At 39.9% G+C, this 20,399-nt stretch overlaps 1 protein-coding gene across 1 annotated transcript in view; it reads right to left on the bottom strand.

The window, feature by feature from the left end:
- Window positions 1-77: 77 nt before the first annotated feature.
- Window positions 78-20,399, bottom strand: part of INTS2 (integrator complex subunit 2) — a 21,275-nt gene continuing 953 nt past the window's right edge. Inside the window, exons 2-24 of the mRNA XM_009324293.1 lie at window positions 19,948-20,086; window positions 19,119-19,221; window positions 18,768-18,881; window positions 17,942-18,072; window positions 17,671-17,844; window positions 16,893-17,119; window positions 15,932-16,057; window positions 15,278-15,349; window positions 15,068-15,182; window positions 14,320-14,388; window positions 13,733-13,867; window positions 12,192-12,368; window positions 11,358-11,466; window positions 10,241-10,345; window positions 9,597-9,761; window positions 9,207-9,408; window positions 8,520-8,645; window positions 6,783-6,972; window positions 5,599-5,844; window positions 4,480-4,587; window positions 3,007-3,112; window positions 2,652-2,828; window positions 78-1,798 (exon numbers count right to left, since the gene is read on the bottom strand). Of these exons, the coding sequence (XP_009322568.1) occupies window positions 1,629-1,798; window positions 2,652-2,828; window positions 3,007-3,112; window positions 4,480-4,587; window positions 5,599-5,844; window positions 6,783-6,972; window positions 8,520-8,645; window positions 9,207-9,408; window positions 9,597-9,761; window positions 10,241-10,345; window positions 11,358-11,466; window positions 12,192-12,368; window positions 13,733-13,867; window positions 14,320-14,388; window positions 15,068-15,182; window positions 15,278-15,349; window positions 15,932-16,057; window positions 16,893-17,119; window positions 17,671-17,844; window positions 17,942-18,072; window positions 18,768-18,881; window positions 19,119-19,221; window positions 19,948-20,086 (3,286 nt within the window). The 3' untranslated portion in view covers window positions 78-1,628. The remainder of the gene's footprint in view (window positions 1,799-2,651; window positions 2,829-3,006; window positions 3,113-4,479; window positions 4,588-5,598; window positions 5,845-6,782; window positions 6,973-8,519; window positions 8,646-9,206; window positions 9,409-9,596; window positions 9,762-10,240; window positions 10,346-11,357; window positions 11,467-12,191; window positions 12,369-13,732; window positions 13,868-14,319; window positions 14,389-15,067; window positions 15,183-15,277; window positions 15,350-15,931; window positions 16,058-16,892; window positions 17,120-17,670; window positions 17,845-17,941; window positions 18,073-18,767; window positions 18,882-19,118; window positions 19,222-19,947; window positions 20,087-20,399) is intronic.

The following is a 20,399-nucleotide window of genomic DNA, read 5'->3' as shown; positions in this document are numbered from 1 at the left end:
CCGCGGGGCTGTTCCGTGCCGCGGGGGAGGCCGCCCCCGGGCTCAGCTGCGTACGACCCGCGAACACCTGAAATCAAGTCATACACTAGGTTTCTTTTATTTAAATACCCCTACAGCATATAAAATCACACTTAGAGGAAGAAAAATACATACATGTAGAGTATTTACATACTTTACATCAAGATGACAAAAATATACGTGGCAGCTAGATGGTGTTATCGGATGGTTGCAGCACGCTGGTAATCCTGGAAGGCAAACCCAAGTCTGTTTGGCAATTCGCTATTAGCCTTCCCAAACCACCGTCCAACACGGGCAGAAGACAAGCTACGCAAGGTTTTCCCAAGGCCGCGCTGAAGAATCAGACCGTTAACCCCTGGAATATAAACTGCTTTTAACTGAAAAATATTTTACTTATTTAAGGACCCTGGATGCTGTCATTTAAGAAAAAAGTAAGTGCTGGATTGACAAGTTCAGCATTTCCAGCGTGTTGAAGTAGTACATTCACTTCTGGGACAACAGCCAAACGCTAATTTTCTTTCTCTGCCGCAAAACCATGTGCTGCCTCACATAAAAGCTTGTGCAACCTTTGAGAAACTCCCAAATATTGCACCACACACCCCCTTCTGCAATGCCACAAAACACAGCCATCGAGGCCAAATCCTGCAGCCTTTGTATATGAAAGAACAATCAGCTTCATGCCTGAAGCACAAAGGATTCAGCCTGCTTGTCCACTGAGCTGCATGTAACCACTTTGGTATGGCTGAAATCCATCATTCCTTTCATTATAGGGAGATTTAGCTTCTGTCACTCTCACCCTCAACACTAATTTTTTTTTTTAATCTTATCCTGATGACAACTTAAGATACCTTTGCACTCATTTCTTGAAGTCTTTCTCATCTCTTTTAAACTAAGTGATATTAAAAAATACTAAGCCATCTGAGCTGCATGAAAAATACATATTCTTTAAAAAAAATCACACACAGCTCATTTAGTAGTACTAGTACTTTTTTTTAAAGAAACTTGTAGACCAGTTTCAAACTTCTAGTGAAGGCTGGCTGATCTTTAAATGAAGTTCCTGATCTCGTGAAATGAAACTTTGACCAATGGTTTGAAACACCAATAAAAAAAAGTTGAAGTATTTTCTTAGTACTCAATGTGATGGTGCAAGTTACTAACACCACTTTTTCAAGTCTTCCTTGGAGTTTTTTACTCCGTCTTGCTTCGCGAGGCTCTGGAACAGCAGCTCATTGAACTTAAGCAAAGCACTTCAACTTCAAACTTTTCTTACCCATCATTTTGCTGTTTGCTCAACAAATTAAGCATTCACTTTTCAGAGTGTTACAAAACCCTTTCGGGTGCGTTGCTGTATCACTTCAGAAACCAAGCAAGCCTGAAAATCATGCTCAGTTTCAAATTATTTACTGACCCCATCAACCTCAAAAGTTTTCACTGGAAGCAACATAAGCATCTTTAAAGAATTCTTTTCTTTTCAGCCATAACTGAATCAAGTGAATGAAAAACACGGACTTCTTGCGCTCCAGCTCCTCAGTCCACTTTCACAGCTTTCTCCAAATTTAGACACCATTGACCGTGGGACTAGCTACAGTACAATTGCATTTGTGTTCTTCCTAAACTCCACTTACGCTCATGTTAATTATCTCAATGATAGTATTTTCAACGCACTGGCACAACCGAACATCGGGGTCCATGCTTGCAGTGTCCCTTGAACAACTTTTGTTAGACGAATCATTACAAAGTCCGGATGCTTCATGTGGTTTCTCCTTTAGTTGCTGGAGACCTAGAAAATTAAGTAAAAGCCGCAAAAGTACATCTAAATAAATAAATTTTTAAAATTGTTACATTACAGCTGTAACACAAACATGTATGCTATGAAATTGCAAATTTGAGCCGTCGCTACTTCATGCACCAGGCTTAACTCCACAGATTATTTCAGAGACACTACAACATTTCTTTTTCATTTACTTACGTCTGACTCCTTTGGGGTTTTTTATATTCCCTCTTACTTCTCTTAACATAAATATCCTAGCACAGATAGCATCAGGGAACCTTGTATCACATGAACAGAGCATTTGTCTTTAGACGAAAAAAAGAGACAAAAACATGCTCAAGATCAACCGATACACTTAAACGGTTAATCTGTGTTCACACAATCACTATATATTTATCCAACCATGCTATGTCATGTGTAAGACGTCAGATAGCTCATCTGACTTTGCGTTTCCAACAGATTAGGAAGATTTATATGGCTGTTATGCCTCAGCTGAGGAGTTGAAACGTCCTTATGTTCTCAAAAGCCAATGGCCTTTGCTCACGTCTTTCATCCTTGGACTACAACGGCAAATTCTATGCACAACACTTGCATGCAGGGATACATCTTGAAACGATGCAAGCAGGGAAATAAAACAGAAGGAAGGCAGTACAAAGCTTAATAAAAGGGGTACTTTCAGCCCCTTTAGCCTCTAAACTCTCTCCTCCAATCCAGTAAATCCACCTATCCCTATTCCTTCTATATTTACAAGACAACAGCAATAAATTTCATACTGCATTCCAACTACACTCAAACTTTTGAAACGTTAACATAATTTTCTCCCTGGGACCGTGTCGTTACTTTTGAAATACAAGGTACTTACGTGTAATAATTGGGTCAAAGTCTCTTGTCTGCGTAGCAACATCAGAGGCACAAACTTGTCCTATTTGTATCAGCAGAGACATAATATCCTCATACAAAGGAGGAAAGGCTTGACAGAATGACACCAAGCAAGGCAGGGTCGGCATAAAAAAAGCATAGCGCTTCGACTGGGTTAAAACTATCAAGGAAAAGGAAATGGTTAAGGAAAAAGGAATTATTGTAAAAATCCAGTCAAGAATTGTTGTTACTTTTACACTGGTAATTAACACAGTGGCATTTAGACAAAACTGCATTCAACCTAGACAAATAATTCTAATTTACACAACAATGTATTTAGGGGTTGCTGGAGTGCTTACCTGTGAGTAGGGTTCCCATCACATTGATGGCTAAACGAGCCACGCTGAGAGATTTAGGTAGTGCGTACTGGATACACAAAAATGAGAGTAACTGGATGGCAAATATCTGTTAAGTAGGTGAAAGGCAAAAGAGAAATAAGCAATGAAGTTACAGATTGCTTTGCACTTTCTATCCAAAGCTCTTCACGTAACTTACAAGTTAGTAAATATTCCCTATTTTACCAATGAGGAAATGAAAATCAGAGAAGCCTTAAAAATAATTATTGTGAAATTCTTCTGCTGACATTAAGAAAAAAAAAGCCACACATTTAACATTAATCAAAGTACCAGCATTAGTGTTTCAGAATCTCCCCCACAATTTGTTCCGACATTAACAACGAGCAACCAAGCAACAGGCAATTTACAATACAGTCCTTGTAAAAGCTGTTTAAGGTCCGATGTGTTCTAGTTTTAACTTTAGTTGAGTGTCTTCTAATCAGCAGTAACTTTGTATTTGAGAAGGAATTAAATAAGAACAACTACAAAGTTGGCTTGATATAGAAAACAGAAATCTTTAGCCTAACAAATTCCAATTACCTACAACTAGCCAAATATATAATCTCCCCTTGTCACACTATACCAAATCAAGGTCTACAAATCGCTTTAGAAAGTAATAATGAACAATTATTTGCCATTGTTTTTCATAATCGTCATGAGAAGACCTTCAAAAATACTGGTGAAACGTTTCAAAATCAAACTCCTGACTCCCCCTTTGCTGAGCTTGTAGTGACAAGAAACCACCACTCTTCAGATTCAAATAGTGTAACTTTGAGTAAAGCCGCACATGCCATTCTAGCAGGCTTCGTTCTTGCAGCTAGTCCAGGGAAAGAACTGGTAAGACAACTGGCAAAGGAGAAATTTTAATTGATTTAGAAATTTACACCTTACAGTCTTGTCCCAAGCTCGCTTCAAGAAACAGCAGTAATACTCCCTGGAAAAAGACTTAGTAGGCAAACTTTTCATGAGAATGAATAAAATTTTGATCTTAAGGCTGCTGCATCTGTTCTACAGAATATCTTTCCAAAAAAGATTTCAAAATTTACATCTTCATACAATTTCCTGTAGCTATAAAGTATCAGATAAAAACTAAGTAGGTAAAACCTTTGCCAAAGGATTTATACTCACTATAAAGAACGAATGAAAGTCATTACTGAAAAGTGCTTTTATTCATGTTCTTGAGGGCAATATTGAAATTCATGAGTATTTCCTAAACAAGTGTAGAGAGATATGCCAGCGGAGTTGTCACAATGCCCAATTTGGGGGCGAGGGCTGGGCCTTTAATTTGAGGTAAAAGGGCTACAGATATTACCTTAATATCCTAGTCAAGTTAGAACGAGATTTTTTTTAGTGATCCTTTTATTTTCTCCCCTTAACCTATACTTCATCAGGGTTAACTACTTACAGTGATTCTCAAACCAGATGACTGTACAGTACCTGTTTTTCAAGTTCAGGCTGGGCAATGAGCTCCGGTATGAAATCCAGACAGATGTGCATCGACGGAATCCCCGCCACTGTCAGTGCCAGAAGTTCACATGGATAACCCTACGTGATTAAGAAAACAGATCTATCAAAGGCGTTTTAAAAATTCTGCTTCAATTAAGATTTTAAATTAGATCTGCGTTAATGCTTTTTTCAAAACTTACATATTTGTAAATCTCTTTTGTTCAGAATTATAAGCAACAGGCCTGTATCCCAAGGCAACACAAGGCAGGCTGGGTGACAAACCCAGTTCTTTATCCTCAATACTCAGTGTATTATTTGCATAGAAACTCTCCCTCCACTCCCCAGACTAAACCAGGCTGCAGTGACCCTTTCCTTCTCTGTCTTTCCCCTGCGTTCCAAACTTTACCGTAGGCCCCAACTTGCTTATTTCACGACAGCACCATTATGACTTTTTTAGTCACTTAATCAGTTCCAGGTCAAGGCAAATTAACTCCTTTCAAAGAGCCTGCCATCTGGCAATGGCCAATTTAACACACACTAAAAACACATTTATATTAAAAAATTCGCTAATCTTTCCCCTCTTCTTTTTTTGAAGGCATACAGCTGCTTTGGCAGGGGCAACCTTTCTCCTTCCACTCTAAAGAGATAAACTGTGCCCTAACAAAAAGGAAAGATAAGAAGATGTTTACATTTGAAGCCAAATTACACTTTTGAATAATGGGTATACTAATTTAACAACATGGCCAGAAAAAAGTAACCCACAAAAGATGTGGAACAAGTAATTATAAGATGATTAGGACAGTTTTCCTTGGCCTAGAATGGACAAACTATTTTGGTATAAAAAAGGGCAGAGGCACAAACAAAGCATGTGTTTAATGATGAGGAACAGGCATAGTTTAGCTGCTCCTTTCTTGGCTACAACACACAGTCCAAGCACTGAAATACGGAGGAAATGTAGGTACGGCAAATTTGGCGAGACGGGAAGCAGAGAAGTGGGCCATTATAATTTCTGAGGAACACAACAGCAGCATTCAACATCCTTTGACCACTTTATCTGGCTTGCTCTTAACCAGAGAAACCATGGAAGAACTAAAATAGTGTAAAGCAGACCTGGAAATGAACTAGTTTGACTATGTTGGGATCAGCTATATACATCTGATGCAGTAGACAGCAGATCAGACACTGGACCTCTCGAAGATTACACAGCAAGCTGTCTTCTTCTTCTTCTAGTTCAGGACTCTTAGGGCCTGTGGTACCATGAACACTCTTTAGCAAACTGTGGGTATTACTGCTCTGGGCTTTCTCTTCTTCTGTAGGTAAGCAGATCTCTAGAAGAATCTGCACAGCAGCACTGTCCTGTGAAGAAAATAAGCAACAGAACATGCATAAAAAACCCCAATGAAATCAAAGAAATCAAATACAAAGTAATGACAATTTAAGAAACAGAAGACTGTCAGGTGGCTAGAATTTCTAGCTGTAGATTTTTTTTGATATAGAATAAAAACAACTCAGTTCAAGAATCGCAAATCCTGTAGAACATTGAAAAAAACCCAACACTTTACCTACTCAAGACTCAAAGAAAAAAAGCTTAAATCCAGCAGATCATCATAATCACAGATCAAGAGAGTAAATTCAAAGGAATCTCATACTGTTTCAAAATAAGTATCCAATGGTTCCTTAAAGCATCCAGATCAGACAAAATATGCACGTGGCCATGTTACTCTCAGTATTCAGGTGAGACTACACTACTCATTTAAATATAAAACTTATTAATTCAAAAATCATCTTCTAATAGGGACTATATATGTGACGTTCTTCCAGACAGAGGTAAGAAGAAACTGTCTGTGAAACAGGATGACTCAAGAATTCCCATCATGTCAAGCTAAGCAAGTTACCTATTCTTCAGCCTCACACTTTACAATGCTGGCTGCTTCTCTTAAATAACATAGTTCAAATGATCTATGACAGCATAGGTCTGTCACATCTATTCATGTTTTACTGCTCCAAATCTAAGTACAGAAAGAGCCTCTGGATAGCACAATCAACAAGGCAAAAGGGCTAGTAAGCAGAACTATGTTCTAACAGAAACGAACACTATCAAAGCAATTAACCAACACAATGCTTTGGACTAGAAAACAGAAGGCCGAAAACATTTAACAGTCTGAATACAGAGGCGGTTTTCTTTTTTGTGGTAACAAAGTTAAAAGGTCTCCTTTTTTAATTTCCTGTTTCTGTATTTCTGTTTTATCATTGTCTTTCCTCACAACATTTAATACCCATTTCTCCCCCCTTACCTGAGCAGCAAGCAATGCATTTTTTAATTCTTCCCTTGTAACTTCTGGGGCCTCTGGACCCATGGCATTGTTTTGGGATGGCCTAATGTCCTGCTCTGCTGTTTCTTTTAGGTGAGAATTGAGGTAAGCTTTTGAAGCAAGAAGATATCCGTTCAACATGTGCAAAGTTATATCCATCAGAGGAGGACTTCTGATACGGGAACACATGATAAAATAAAGGCACTTCAGTAGGCAGTATGTAATAATATGAACAAACTAAAAGCACTCATCAAAGGCTCATTTGGTTGTAGTCTGGTTCATACTAAAGCCTTTTCCCTAGGACAGCAAAATACTAAAGGTCACAATCTCTTCTGCTGCCCTGCCATTCAGTCCTGCTTCTCTCATGCACACACATGTATGCGTACACTCTACAAAAACGAGGAACTGCTGAAGAGACTAATTTCTGATGAACAAAGGAGATATGAAAAGGGTCAGCTGTACGTGAAATAAGGAAAAATAATTATCTGAATGATGGAGAAAAATGAGGCAGACAAGCTCTGAACTGCTTTCGCAATACTACAATGATAATGTTCAAATCACACTGCATTACAAATCTCCCTAACAGTTTTAGAAACATAGGATTTTCAATTTGCATCCAGGGTTGAAGGGACAGACATTTAAATATTTCACCTACGGGTTGGGGATTAAAGATGTCATCAACAGAAACTTGAAGTCTAGCAGAGTTGTAGCAACTCAAATGCAAATTGGATTCACGGCTCAATTGCTAAAAGGCAAGGGGGGACAGATGCATACCAACAAGAACATGAAGAACAAATCAAGTTGACTATTAGCCATTTATTATGAGCAAAAGGATAATAAAAAAGGGGAAAAATAAACCACAACTGAGAAAACGTGAAAAAGAATATACAAGCAATAAAGCTAGGGGCTAAAGTACGTTTAAAATGATTAACCGTATCTTTTTAGAATAACAGATGCAATTTTCCTCATTACTATGAAAAAGCAAAGTCATAATTTACAAAGTCTGACTTATTGTTTGCATTATTTCATATTCTCCTTAAAAGCTGGTCCACTGCTATCGATTACGATCATTTTCACTACTTAAATTCTCAGCTTATTCTTCTGCATCAGAGCATAAAGCAGCATTGCACATTCTCCCCTGTCGTCACTGACATCTAGAGGTACTTATTTCTAAGTACTACTGAAAGACTTTCTTGGGAAATTAAGCAAATCTACCTTTGTCATATCCATCAAGCACCCACTGGCAGAAACCATTACCCAAAAAGATGGAATGCCTACAGGCCCATGAGGGATGGCAAAAGACCGTGTGAAGTGGAAGGATGTTACAGCTACAACCTCAATCACCACCACCACCATGTGGCAGCAGCCATTTTAAGCATGCTGCAATGTCTATTTAGAACAAATTCACACACACACACAAATCTAAAATGGATGACCTATGTACAAATCCCAAAGTTTCCAAAACAGAACTGGGTGTAAGGTTGTCCAACAAGACACTCAGCTGGACGGTACGACATGCTGAAACAGCTCAGTCCTCAAACCAACAAGCTTAATACGAAAAAGATGGAACTTACAAGCTCATATGATTAGTCTGAAAATATGTTTTGAAGTACTGAAAGCTTTTAGAAGTTTTCTGTGAGACACCTTTATGTTTAGCATTCACTGTGTATCAATGTAAGTACCACAGAACATAAAAAGCTAAAGGAGGGAGATGCTTACCTATGAACTCTCTGATCGCATCTTAGTACAATCAAAGGATCAATCATCAGATCATTCTGAGTGTATTTCTGCTGTCGGACTACATTTACTGAAGGCTGCAGAGCATTAACAGTCATCACCCACAACCTAAAAAGAGATTATTTTTTACCATTTTTTAATAGATAATCCGTATGCGAAAAGGGATCACATAAGCATCTGGACACTCACTCATCTCAGTTAGCTGTACTCTTCTAGGCCTATCAAGGAGCAAAAACCCCATACTTCATTTGCAGCCCTTGAAGTTAACCAAGATATAGTTAATTTACATTCACTGGCATTATAGCGACCAAACTGTTTTCACTGCAATAGAGCATCCAGTTCCTCAGAAAAGGCACATTCTTACCAAAGCGAGTTCATGTTTCAGCAGTTTTTCAGCATTTGTTTATGACAAATTGCTATGACTATAAAACCATGCTCCTATATTTTAAGCGAGCTAGTGACTTCCTTTCCCCTGAGAACAAGAAGTACATTCCTTTTAAATGCAAAGGTTAAAAATTTCAACAAAGCAAAAAGGAATGCAACTCCTACACATTCTATTCAGTCACAACCTCCGATTTCCCAGAAAAAGGCATTGCGTCATTATTTTTGAAATAGAAAGTGGCATTCCACCTATCTGCAACAACAAACTAAACAGTATTTTGAGCCTACCTTCTTGGCATCACGGTGTTAAGAACCATCCACAGTTTATTGACAGTCTGAAGAATCCTCCGAGGGACTCCAGCATTCAGCAAGCAATTCATATTTGATGTCAATACTTCTGCATATGGGATCAATTCACCAGCTGAGAGAAGTGTTAAGTGTTCTAAGATCTGCATCAGCTGGGTATGATTTCCAGGCAGCACAGAAAATGCTATAAAATAAAGACAATCGGATCTTGGTAAAACTGGACTTCTGACATTTTTTCTGACTTGGCAGCAGAACGTTTTCATTATACAAACGCAGTCCAATCAAATGAATTAAACGGCTACACACGTCCTAAACCACTATATGCCAACCAATTTGGAAAGAACACTGCTTACTTCAAATGAAGTTATTTACCTTCTTGGAGCTGTTTGGGAGAGTGATTCTTCGCAACGTTTGTAAGAAGCATCCTCCTCAGTAAGGCATCAGTGCCCGTGATCTGTTCCTCACAGATCCAGTCTTCCACAATGCAGAGGTGTGGGTAGTTAGTTGCAAGAAGGCGTAGCAGTGCAGAATGCAAGCCTTTAGGGGTATTAAGAAAGTATACATCTTAGATTTGAATAGCTGCATCTTTCACCTGAACATATTTGTGCCTATCATTTCAACAACAGACCTTAACTGAATCCCTACCAAGAAGTTCAATGAGCTTGCATGTTTACAGCCTGATATTCTAACTCCAGCAGAAAGGAAAAGTTACCTTTTGGAAAGGTAGCAGGACCCTATAGTAACTCTTAAACTCAGCCTGGAATAATTAAAAATTCTCAGGCAATTCCTACTCTAAAACCTACCCTAGGTAGGTAAGACCTACTCTAAAAAGAACTGCCTTCCTCGAACTTTCACTATTACTCTTCAAACACATCTGTAATCTCACTAGTTACTACTGACAGATTTTAAAAGAAAGAGAAAGGAAGACACACTATGAAACAGACACTAGCCACAGAGCTGGAAACACGCTTAGCCTTCCTTCTTCATGCCCGTTAGACTTTCACACACAGATATACCTCCCAGCTCCTGCTGCAGTCCTTGTGCCTGCCGGATGAGGTACTTGATTGGAATCTGATCCATCAATGCTGAAGAGTAAGACTTGGGCTTTTTCTGCATGGCAGCTGGAAGGGAACAGGACAAGAAACCACGTGTAACAGTTACCGCTGGAAAAAATTATTTCCCCAACTGAATCAATAAAGAAAATGTAAAGCAGTTGTCTCTATATTATGCAGGTAAAATAGAGAAAATCCCAAATAACACACCCCGTTGCTGTTAAAGTATTAAATTAAGCTCTTCAGGAAACCATTTCTGTGAACGTTGCCATTTAAAGATTTCCCGGGCATTTAGATTTGTTCGCAAGATCTCCATACTATCTTTGGCCAAGTACAACTGATTTTGAGATCATAGCTCAAATCTGCACTTTCTTTATTCAAGGTTTTTTATTCTTAAAAAAAAATGGTTATCAGCTGGTACATGGAATTCAAACTGCTGGCACACAGAACACCCTGTAGTGAGGTGGAAGTTATAAACGCAGGAAGAACTGTAATTGATTTTACAGTATTTCAGTCCTTCTTGAATAGCATGAAAAAAATAGCACTGATGAATGCTGGAAGTTTTGCACCCTAAAAAGGGCAGGTAAAGACACCCACCAGATATAAACACTATGTTTTCACTGAAATTAAACTCTGTCAATAAACTACACAACATCCTTTTAGAATTGATTTAAAGTCTCAATTTCAAAGGTAAAAAGGGATCATTCAGTATTGTCAACTACAAAAAACCCAAAGAAATGTGTGTGCAAGTTTGATGACACATGAATAAATGAAGGTCTGAAGTAATTAAGAAGTCTTTGTTAATTGTTGCTGTATTTATTAGATGGTCATAAACGTTTCTGGTAATTTTTTGGCCAGCTTGGACTTTTTTAATCTGGAAAACAAATTACTCAACTGCAGAGTTTTAGCAGAAACTTTATCTCCTGAATTTCTACAGCAATGCTTTACTTATTACAAGAATCTAAACTTTTTATGCTGTGCTTGAATCTGACAGCAACATGAATTTTGGTTATTGTAAGAATTCCTCTCTTAGCATCTCATTTTCAGTTAATCTGTTTTCCACTGATGCACTCGCATATACCTAGTATCTTTGTGTTTGCCAGAAGTGCTTCTTCGTACGACAGGACATAGTAGAGGACAAGCAATTGTGTTGTGATGCTGTATCGCTGAGTAAGACGAGTATTTTCTCCCTGTACATAAAACCACATAGAAAGGTCATGTTGCAATCCTGATTCTTGAGAACAAAAATTTGGATTTACCTGCAAATATGAAGAAAGGTAAGGCAGTAAGCCTTGTATAAAAATATCAAGCCATATGAGGTCCAAGCTGAAAGTTGCAGGGAACTTTTTATATTTTTTTCTTTTTTTTTTTTTTTTGAAATGAGCTTCAAACATAAAATGTATTTTTGATATCTTGGGACACTAGTAAGGAGTAATCCCAGGATTCCAATGCAAGTCAATGCTCGGCACTCATTCTACATGTGTCCAAGTGACCATTCTCATACTTCTATCAAAATGAAAATGCTTCTTCCAAAAACAGCTACAGTGCTTCAGTTAAACAGTATTTTTATCTAAGAAGATCAAGTCGGTACAAAAATTATACAAATCCTACATAACCACCTCCACTTTTCAATCCCCAAAGTGCTTTTCTTTGTATTTTCAACAGCATGAGTTGGTGAGTTCCCAAGGAAAAGGGCAAAACAGGGATGAAGAGCAATCCTCCTAAAAATCTGAGTAGCACTAACAAGATTCACTTCAAAATGCACGACCACCACTGTAGTAGGAGGCAGTTTACTATACAGGCATTAAAGACAAAAAGCAAGGCAACTTAACAGAATCTGCGTCAAGCATATATACAAAATACTGAACCACACGGTCACATTGAAGTACATGAAAGAAGCAAACAAATCATTTACCCCAGAGAGTCCTTGAAAAACATTCAGTATCTCCTGTTCCGTGACAGGCTGATTTGTGGCCTCTGGGTTGGATTTAGATGCAGGAGTAAGAATAGAGTTAATGTAGACATCAATAAGAGGAAGCAACTGAGGATGGAGCGGAGTGGTGGTTTCACAGAGCTGCCGATAGATCCAGTCCTAGAAAAAAATATGCCATTACCTGTTCAGTTTCAAAGCTGGAGGGCAATTTTTTCTGTCTGCAAGTACATCCCCTTTTAACTATTTACAAAAAATGTAACTGAATGAGGCTTTGACTTTGGAAAGTGTAATGCCAGTTCTGAGTTGGGCCTGGTCATAAACGGTGTATCCTGGACGCTGCTCTGTACAGACCCACCAACTTGTTCTGGCTGGAAATATCATTCTGACTAGGACTTTATTATTTTGCAGACGACACCAAGTTGGGCAGGAGTGTTGATCTGCTCGAGGGTAGGAAGGCTCTGCAGAGGGACCTGGACAGGCTGGATCGATGGGCCGAGGCCAACTGCATGAGATTCAACAAGGCCAAGTGCCGGGTCCTGCACTTCGGCCACAACAACCCCATGCAGCGCTACAGGCTTGGGGAAGAGTGGCTGGAAAGCTGCCTGGCGGAAAAGGACCTGGGGGTGTTGGTCGACAGCCGGCTGAACATGAGCCGGCAGTGTGCCCAGGCGGCCAAGAAGGCCAATGGCATCCTGGCCTGTATCAGAAATAGTGTGGCCAGCAGGAGCAGGGAAGTGATAGTGCCCCTGTACTCAGCACTGGTGCGGCCGCACCTCGAATACTGTGTTCAGTTTTGGGCCCCTCACTACAAGAAGGATGTTGAGATGTTGGAACGTGTCCAGAGAAGGGCAACGAGGCTGGTGAGGGGTCTGGAGAACAAGCCTTATGAGGAGCGGCTGAGGGAGCTGGGGTTGTTTAGCCTGGAGAAAAGGAGGCTGAGGGGAGACCTCATTGCTCTCTACAACTACCTAAAAGGAGGTTGTAGCAAGGTGGGTGTCGGTCTCTTCTCCCAAGTAACTGGCGAAAGGACGAGAGGAAATGGCCTCAAGTTGCGCCAGGGGAGGTTTAGATTGGATGTAAGGAAAAATTTCTTTACTGAAAGAGTAGTTAAACATTGGAACAGGCTGCCCAGGGAAGTGGTTGAGTCACCATCCCTGGAAGTATTTAAAAGACGGGTAGATGAGGCGCTTAGGGACATGGTTTAGTGGGCATGGTGTTGTTGGGTTGATGGTTGGACTCGATGATCTTGGAGGTCTCTTCCAACCTTTAATGATTCTATGATTCTAAGTGCAGACAGGGGGAGAGCGATAACTTTCTTACTATTTTTAACTTCACTAAGCTGTGGTCTCTGGACCCAGCTATAACTGGGTACTCTAACTTAATACACAGTTCCTTCTTAAATTACATGGTAATAGGCTGTAAGATTCATCAAGAATTCTGTTCCTATAATTCAACCAAAAAACCAGCCTGCAAAACCTAGTCAACATTCAAAATTATGAACAGAAATAAAATGAAGGTCATACCTTAATGGATACTTTGTGCTTGGTGAATGATCGACTTTTTAAAAGCTGGTAAATGCAGTGAATAGGTAAAAACCCAGTAATGTTGGCACTGAGATTGCCTGTAACGGGCACGCGAACTGCGTGGGCCGTAACAACCTAAAGGAAAGTTATAGTTAACAAGAGAAATACCACAAATATTCACCTTATCACAATGCATAAGCACAAGGTGACAAAGTCGCACAGCTACATTATTTCCGGCATTTACTTATTTTTGGTTGTTTGGAAGCTGAAAAACATCTTTATGTAATTTAATATAGTATGCGTAAAACTGTAGCACGCATACTACATTTGTGAACGATTTCCTGCTACTGCAAAAAATAATGTCATAGTGGACAATTTTTCTCCTTTGCTTCCCCATTATTTAAAAAAGCCAAGTAATCAGATCAGAGTACAAAAAGAAAGAGCCAAGGCTCTTCAGTACCAGCAGGGCTTGGATTCTTCTTGTAGGTCAAAGTGAAGTGATTACAGAAGAGAGAAAGGGAGGGAGGAAGGGAGGGAGAGAGGGAGGAAGGGAGGGAGAGAGGGAGGGAGACCCAGGCTTAAAATACCTGTTCAGTGAAAATCTCCTGTGTGAAGATTGTCTTCATTCTGCTGAGTGAGCTGGGCTTAATAACAATCTGAAACAAAGAACAAAGTTCTCATATAAGTCCTAGCTTTCTTATAAATAGGTACTGCAAATTTATTTCATAAACTGTTAACTTTTAACCTTTTTAAACTTGTCTTCACTGGGATACCAGGAAAACATTCACATCTATACTTCAAGTGTAAAACAAAAATATTTTGAAATGTCACAAGTTCATCACTCCACGTCTTCCTTATCCTAAAAACTACCTATGTAGCTTTTATGTAGCTTTTACATTTGATAAGACTCTCTTTCACAACAGTAAATTGAAGGCGAGTCTCCCTCAGAAATTTTCAGAAATTAATTATTTCATATATAGGTATTTCTTTAAACTATTCAAAATAAAAAGTTTGCAGCTTAGTTTGGAAGCTACTTCAATTAATCTTCTAAAAAAGTTCATTTCTTGCCAATAATTATTTCAACAAGTCAGCACTTTTTGAAGATGCTTTTATCATCACATTCCTCTGTATCAAGAGGTATGCATAGTTTAATGTTTTTCTAGAGGAACTAATTTAGTTAGTTACCCATTTTTTTACTCTACATTTGCTTTAAGTATATTAGCAAAAACAAAGTTCTTTCTATCAAAACTAAAGTAAATAGAGGAGTATAAATACACAGTAAAAAGGTTAATTTCAACAGAGAAATGTATGTGCTAGAAACAGTTTAGGATTTACCTTCATTCCCAAGGTGGAGCAGACCAAATCAATGATAGCGCTGAGCTGATTACTATGGAAATACATGGCTACCAGGAGAAGCATCTCTCCAAAAGAAGCAGACACACCAGAAATGCTAATGATAACAAAGAGGAAGAGTTAACTTCCAATAGGACATAAGTAAACATGAGATTACTGGAATCATTAAAAACAAAAGAAGCCTGGTCTCACCTTTCAAAGTAAGCTTCTTCCTTTATCATCCAACTAAGCCACATTACCATGAGTTGCTCCTGTTCCGGGGTGCTGCACAAAGAAAATCCATAAAAGATCTTTTTTCCCCAGGAACTACCGCTAGTTTTACTAACAATTACTAGCAGAAAAGCCAGTATTTGAGGAATCTTAAACTGGGAGACTTCTTGTCACTTTCAGTTTAGCATCAAACAGCTGATAAGCACTGATATTTAGCACAAACTTCAGTCCAATTGTCAGGCAATTTCCCATCTTGAAGGGACACAGCAGAAAGCTACATCCATTAAATACCTACACTGCTACTCTTTTGAAGAGGGTCTCTAAAGAATTTAGCCAGAAACTTGATCAATGGAAAAGTGAACTAACAAGGCCTACTTTAGCCTTCAAAAAGTATTCCAAACTAAACTAATGCTGATGCTCCCCTCTCAAAAGATTTGCTATAAACAAGAGGGAGAGCAGAGTGGAATATCAATTTACTCACCTATGGTACGGCGTGAGACAAATCCCTTCAACCAACATACGGGGATTTGTATAAAGAATTAGGAGAGAAAAACTGTGCAGCTCTGGGGAGGTCATTGCCTTAATGCTGCTAAAACAGTAATATCTTTACAAAGCTCCTCCTTTATTGAGAGGTACCTGACAAGAGTGGAGAAGGCCAGAAGCATACAAAAGGAAAGAGATACAAAGCGAACACCAGCTGGAGTTGCAGGAGGCCGGCTGGTCATCAGCTGCAGTAGCTGCTCAGCTTCTTCATCAGTTGGCCTGAATAGGACAGAAAAAGAACAAAACCCACGCTGCTAATTTGAAAGTGAAGAGATTTCCAATCTCATCACAATGGTTAAAGGTTAAATTTTCTCTGTTACTTAATCTGTTCATCAAGTTGCCATCGATAAATGAGTATCAAGATTAATGGGCAAGTCGCTTTGAACTTAAAGACGTAAAAATCTCTGTTAAGAGAGAAACAGCGGTGAGAAAACTTCCCCGGGATATAATCTTGCCTATTATTAGGCAATACGTAAATTAAAACTAACAACGCACGAAGATGCTACACCAGCACTCTCTAAAAAGTAAAAGCAGAGGAATAGAAATTCTAAATTCATGCAGTGTAAGTTGCTGGAGTTTTCAGCTGCTTTCTCTTCTACACACTGCTCCGATCACTTAGGCCTAGGCTTCTTTTAACAAGTCAGTGGAACCAATTTTGCAGCATTAAAGAGAGCACCACGTTTCTCGAATTATTTTAGATACAAAGAATCAGCAAAGTTGATAAACGGATCTTCACCATTAGAATGAAAAACCTTTTCTACTGAGAATAGTACCGGAAAGTAAAAAACATACCTGTCTCCACAGACCTTAGCATTAGACAATATTTGCTGTCTGCACTATAGAGACACAGAAACTTCCATCAACTGGCAACTCCAGCCCTCAGCACGTGAGAAGGGCCTCCCCTAGTACTAAAATTGGCGAGTCCTGTCAAGACTGTTTCAAGGACACAATGGCATTAAGGGACAGCTCATGTTAAAAGTGCCCAAAGGTCTCAACCTCTGTTTAAATGGACAGACGGTGAATAAAAAACACAGAGCATTAAAACATGCATTACTTCAGCCCAGCAATGCCCATCAAAGCGCAATAGAGACGTAACAATGCGCTGGCTTTCACGACATGCTCTTCCTTCAGTCCTGAATACACAGACACATTTGGCTCCGTATCGACATCTGCTTCTTCAACAATATGTGTGCTGCGAACCGTGGGAAGGATTCCCATGAGCTCCAGGAGCAGCTGTCTCCTCATTTGCCAGAGCACAGAACTGATGTTATCTCTTTTTCTCTGTGTAAGAGGTTAAAAGACGAGAACAACAATGTAAAATTCATCCCATCAAACAATGTATTACATAAGAGCTTCCGTAATGATGAAGTCAAGGAAAAAAAAGAAGGGGAGGGGGGGGAAGAGGAATTTTTTTTTAAATCCAATTGTCAGTACCAGGGCAACAGGCAACACATGATCATATTACAACAGCTTATTACATCAAAACACCAGCTTTAACTAACTCAACCACCTAAGCAAGTCAAGATGCAACTTCCTATTGTGAACACTGAGGATGAACAAATTTATCAGGTAAATATTATGAACTTACAATTCCCTGGTTTCCATTCCTACTGAATCATCTACCTGAAAACCTCTCAGAGGAACAACCAAATAGACAGGGACACTATAGACCTGATGGTCCTATAAGACGACGTTGCCTTGTAAAGGTTGCTCCAAGACATGCAACAGGATTTACACGCATCCAGACAAATATGGGTGCCCACATCCAGGAGAGCTACAGCAAGCTGTCAAGAATATTTTTTAAAAAGCAGAATATTTAAAGATTTTCATACCTGTTGGCCATTTCGGATAAAAGTTCCAAACCAAGTTCGAACTTTCGCGTTTGTTCCAAGTAGCAAACCACTCACAAAACACACCAGGTCACTCACTCCATCATCTGAAGCTTCATTTTTGGTGTGATCCAAGGTCAAAGCCACACCAAGACCTGGTAGATGACACTCTTCCACCTAGATAAAATGCTCAGGCTCAATCATCTTTTTTGGCTTTAAAGCTCCAATAACGATCATCATTATGATTCTCATGACAGACTAATGACAGACTTACCACCATGCCTCGGACCCTTAAAGCTTGGGAAGGGTTCATTTTACACAGGTGGCGAAGTGCTTCTGTTCTACGACGGCCTCCAACACTTTCCTCGTCCTGCCGTTCACCGTTCTTAATCAAACCTCTACAGACTAAATATCCAACAGGAGGCGTAAGTAAATCTGACTTTTCCAACAGAAAGCCACGTAAACGTTAACACACAAAGCCAAGCCATTCTGTTCAGCTCACTATGATTTATCAGCTGGGCCGCACAAATCTTGGCCGGGCAAGAACTCATGATCCACACTATATAAGCAGAATAAGGAAACGCTCCTCCTCCTCAGAGGAATTTCAGGGTGACTGCAGATTTATGCATCATCCAATTACTACTCATACTCTATCTAATGTAACCCGTGCATCTGGCAGCCCTGGAGACCGAAATCTTATTGCAAGGTGAGGGATGCTAAACAGGCAACGTCAATACAAATTTTTTCACTTCATAATACGGCTCCGTCTGAGGGACAAGAACTATTAGCAAGCCTAGGCCAGGTTCGCAGTCCCAGTCATTCACTGCCCAAGTCAGCCTTTATAAAGGTGACCTACAGATGAAAAGCTGCAAGATGCACACAGTGAGTCTACGAGTAGGCTGCAAAAAAGGGGAATCAACGTGATGAGAAGGGGAGCCTATCAGCACCTCTAGGTATAAAAGCATTCAAATTATATTTCATAAGCCAAACGCTCTCCCATGCAAATACTTACGAGTCGTGGTGTAGCCCATTCGATATTGCTAGAAATCATTTCAAACCTTTAGAAAAAGTAAGCTGGACAAGAAGAAACTGTAACTCACCCTCGTTAAAGCTATCAGGAACATTGGCCACCAGAAGGCAGAGGAACCAGGCTCCATTTTTCACGTGCAACAGAGCTTCAGCCACATCAACTATTGGCAACAGCGATGGCAGCTCTAGATAAGAAGTTTTCAAAGTTACAGCATTTCACCGTGAAACAAGCAAAACCTTGCTTTTAACGTGCATTTCAATAACACGCTCAAATCAATAAATGGAAAAATCAATCTGTGATCTATTCCTTTTCAAAGAGCTAAACAGCCTAGATTAACCTTAAATCAGTCACAACAGCTCCAAAAGTTATTTTTTTACATTTGTAACAAGTTAGAAAACACTATAAATACAGAATACTACACCTGCTTGCAAAATGCAGAGAACATCTGCTGCCTCCTCCAGATAAACAGGACTCTCGAAGAGCTCAGAAGATTTGAGAAAAAACTCGCCATTTGATTCTGACACCTACGAGACATTATTCATCATCACTGAACAGGTTTTATGAAGCGATTTGTCTAATCAGTCTTCTACGGCTTTCAATTCGGCAGATCGAACACATTAAAAACTGTCAAAAACGTACAGCTACAAACACAGAACAGGCAAGAAAAGCGTTTAGCGTAAGAAATATTTACCAGTGGAAATACTTCAATACAGCTAGTATCATTGCTTCTTTCCAGAAGAAAAAGAAATAGCTCACTGACAATTCTAAAAACATGGTAAGTTTACACAAGGAAAATAAAGTGCTGGAGGGGGGGGGGCGAGGAGGGGCAGTAAGAGAAAGACGGTGGCTCATATCATACTGCAATAGGAGTAAAGAACTGGATGGAGAAGAGTCGTCATTCCATTTTCAAATATGATTTCGGCACTAACGCATCACAAAATCACGTTATATTTGAGTACAGCATACTACAGAATATACAGAGCCTGTATCGTATGAGAAAAGATTAACTCTCGTTTGTTCTGAGGAAGACAGGCTTCCTCTAGGAAGCTGGGTTCATAAGGAGTTTAATCACACGCCACCGTTCAGCCAGAGTGAGAGACTTTAAGTCTTGGCGAAGCAGGTGGGAACTGGGGAAGAGTACTCACACGCAACGGCAGCACCAGGAACAGAACCAGACAGCACATCAACCTATCCAGAGTGCACTTCCACTGACGTACAACTCGCAAGCGTCCAGATACGGAGAAATTTACCTTATTCATAATTGCTAGTAATTCGCTAAGTACGAGACGAAGCCGACGAGGCGAATCGCTGTGTTCAAATTCCAGTGTCAGCCCATGCTGAAGCTGCGACACCAGGATGCTTTCTCCACTACCTCCTCCTAGCTTGTGCCTAACAGACAATTAAAAACAACTATTAAATGCTTCTGCAAACACAGACCTTCTGCCAGTTAAAGGAAGACAGTAATTCTGTAGGGATTTCTTCTACCGTGCCGACGATCAGGAAAGACTGTTGTAGCCGTAGTGCATCAGGAAACCTAATTCAGCAGGTTATCGGCGTTTCGGGGGCCTCTGTGCCCCAGTAGCGCAGACACGGGTCAGGGAAGAGCAGGAACCCGCTCCCTCCCCTCACCTCGCGGAGGAGCGTCCGCCACCTTCCCGCCCTCTCCCGGGCGGGGCAGCTCCCTGCAAGCGCACCGGGGGGG

Source organism: Pygoscelis adeliae, unplaced genomic scaffold (genome assembly GCF_000699105.1).
Source record: "Pygoscelis adeliae isolate BGI_AS28 unplaced genomic scaffold, ASM69910v1 Scaffold290, whole genome shotgun sequence".
Classification (NCBI taxonomy): Eukaryota; Metazoa; Chordata; class Aves; order Sphenisciformes; family Spheniscidae; genus Pygoscelis; species Pygoscelis adeliae.
This window is presented reverse-complemented; position numbering and strand designations above follow the sequence as displayed.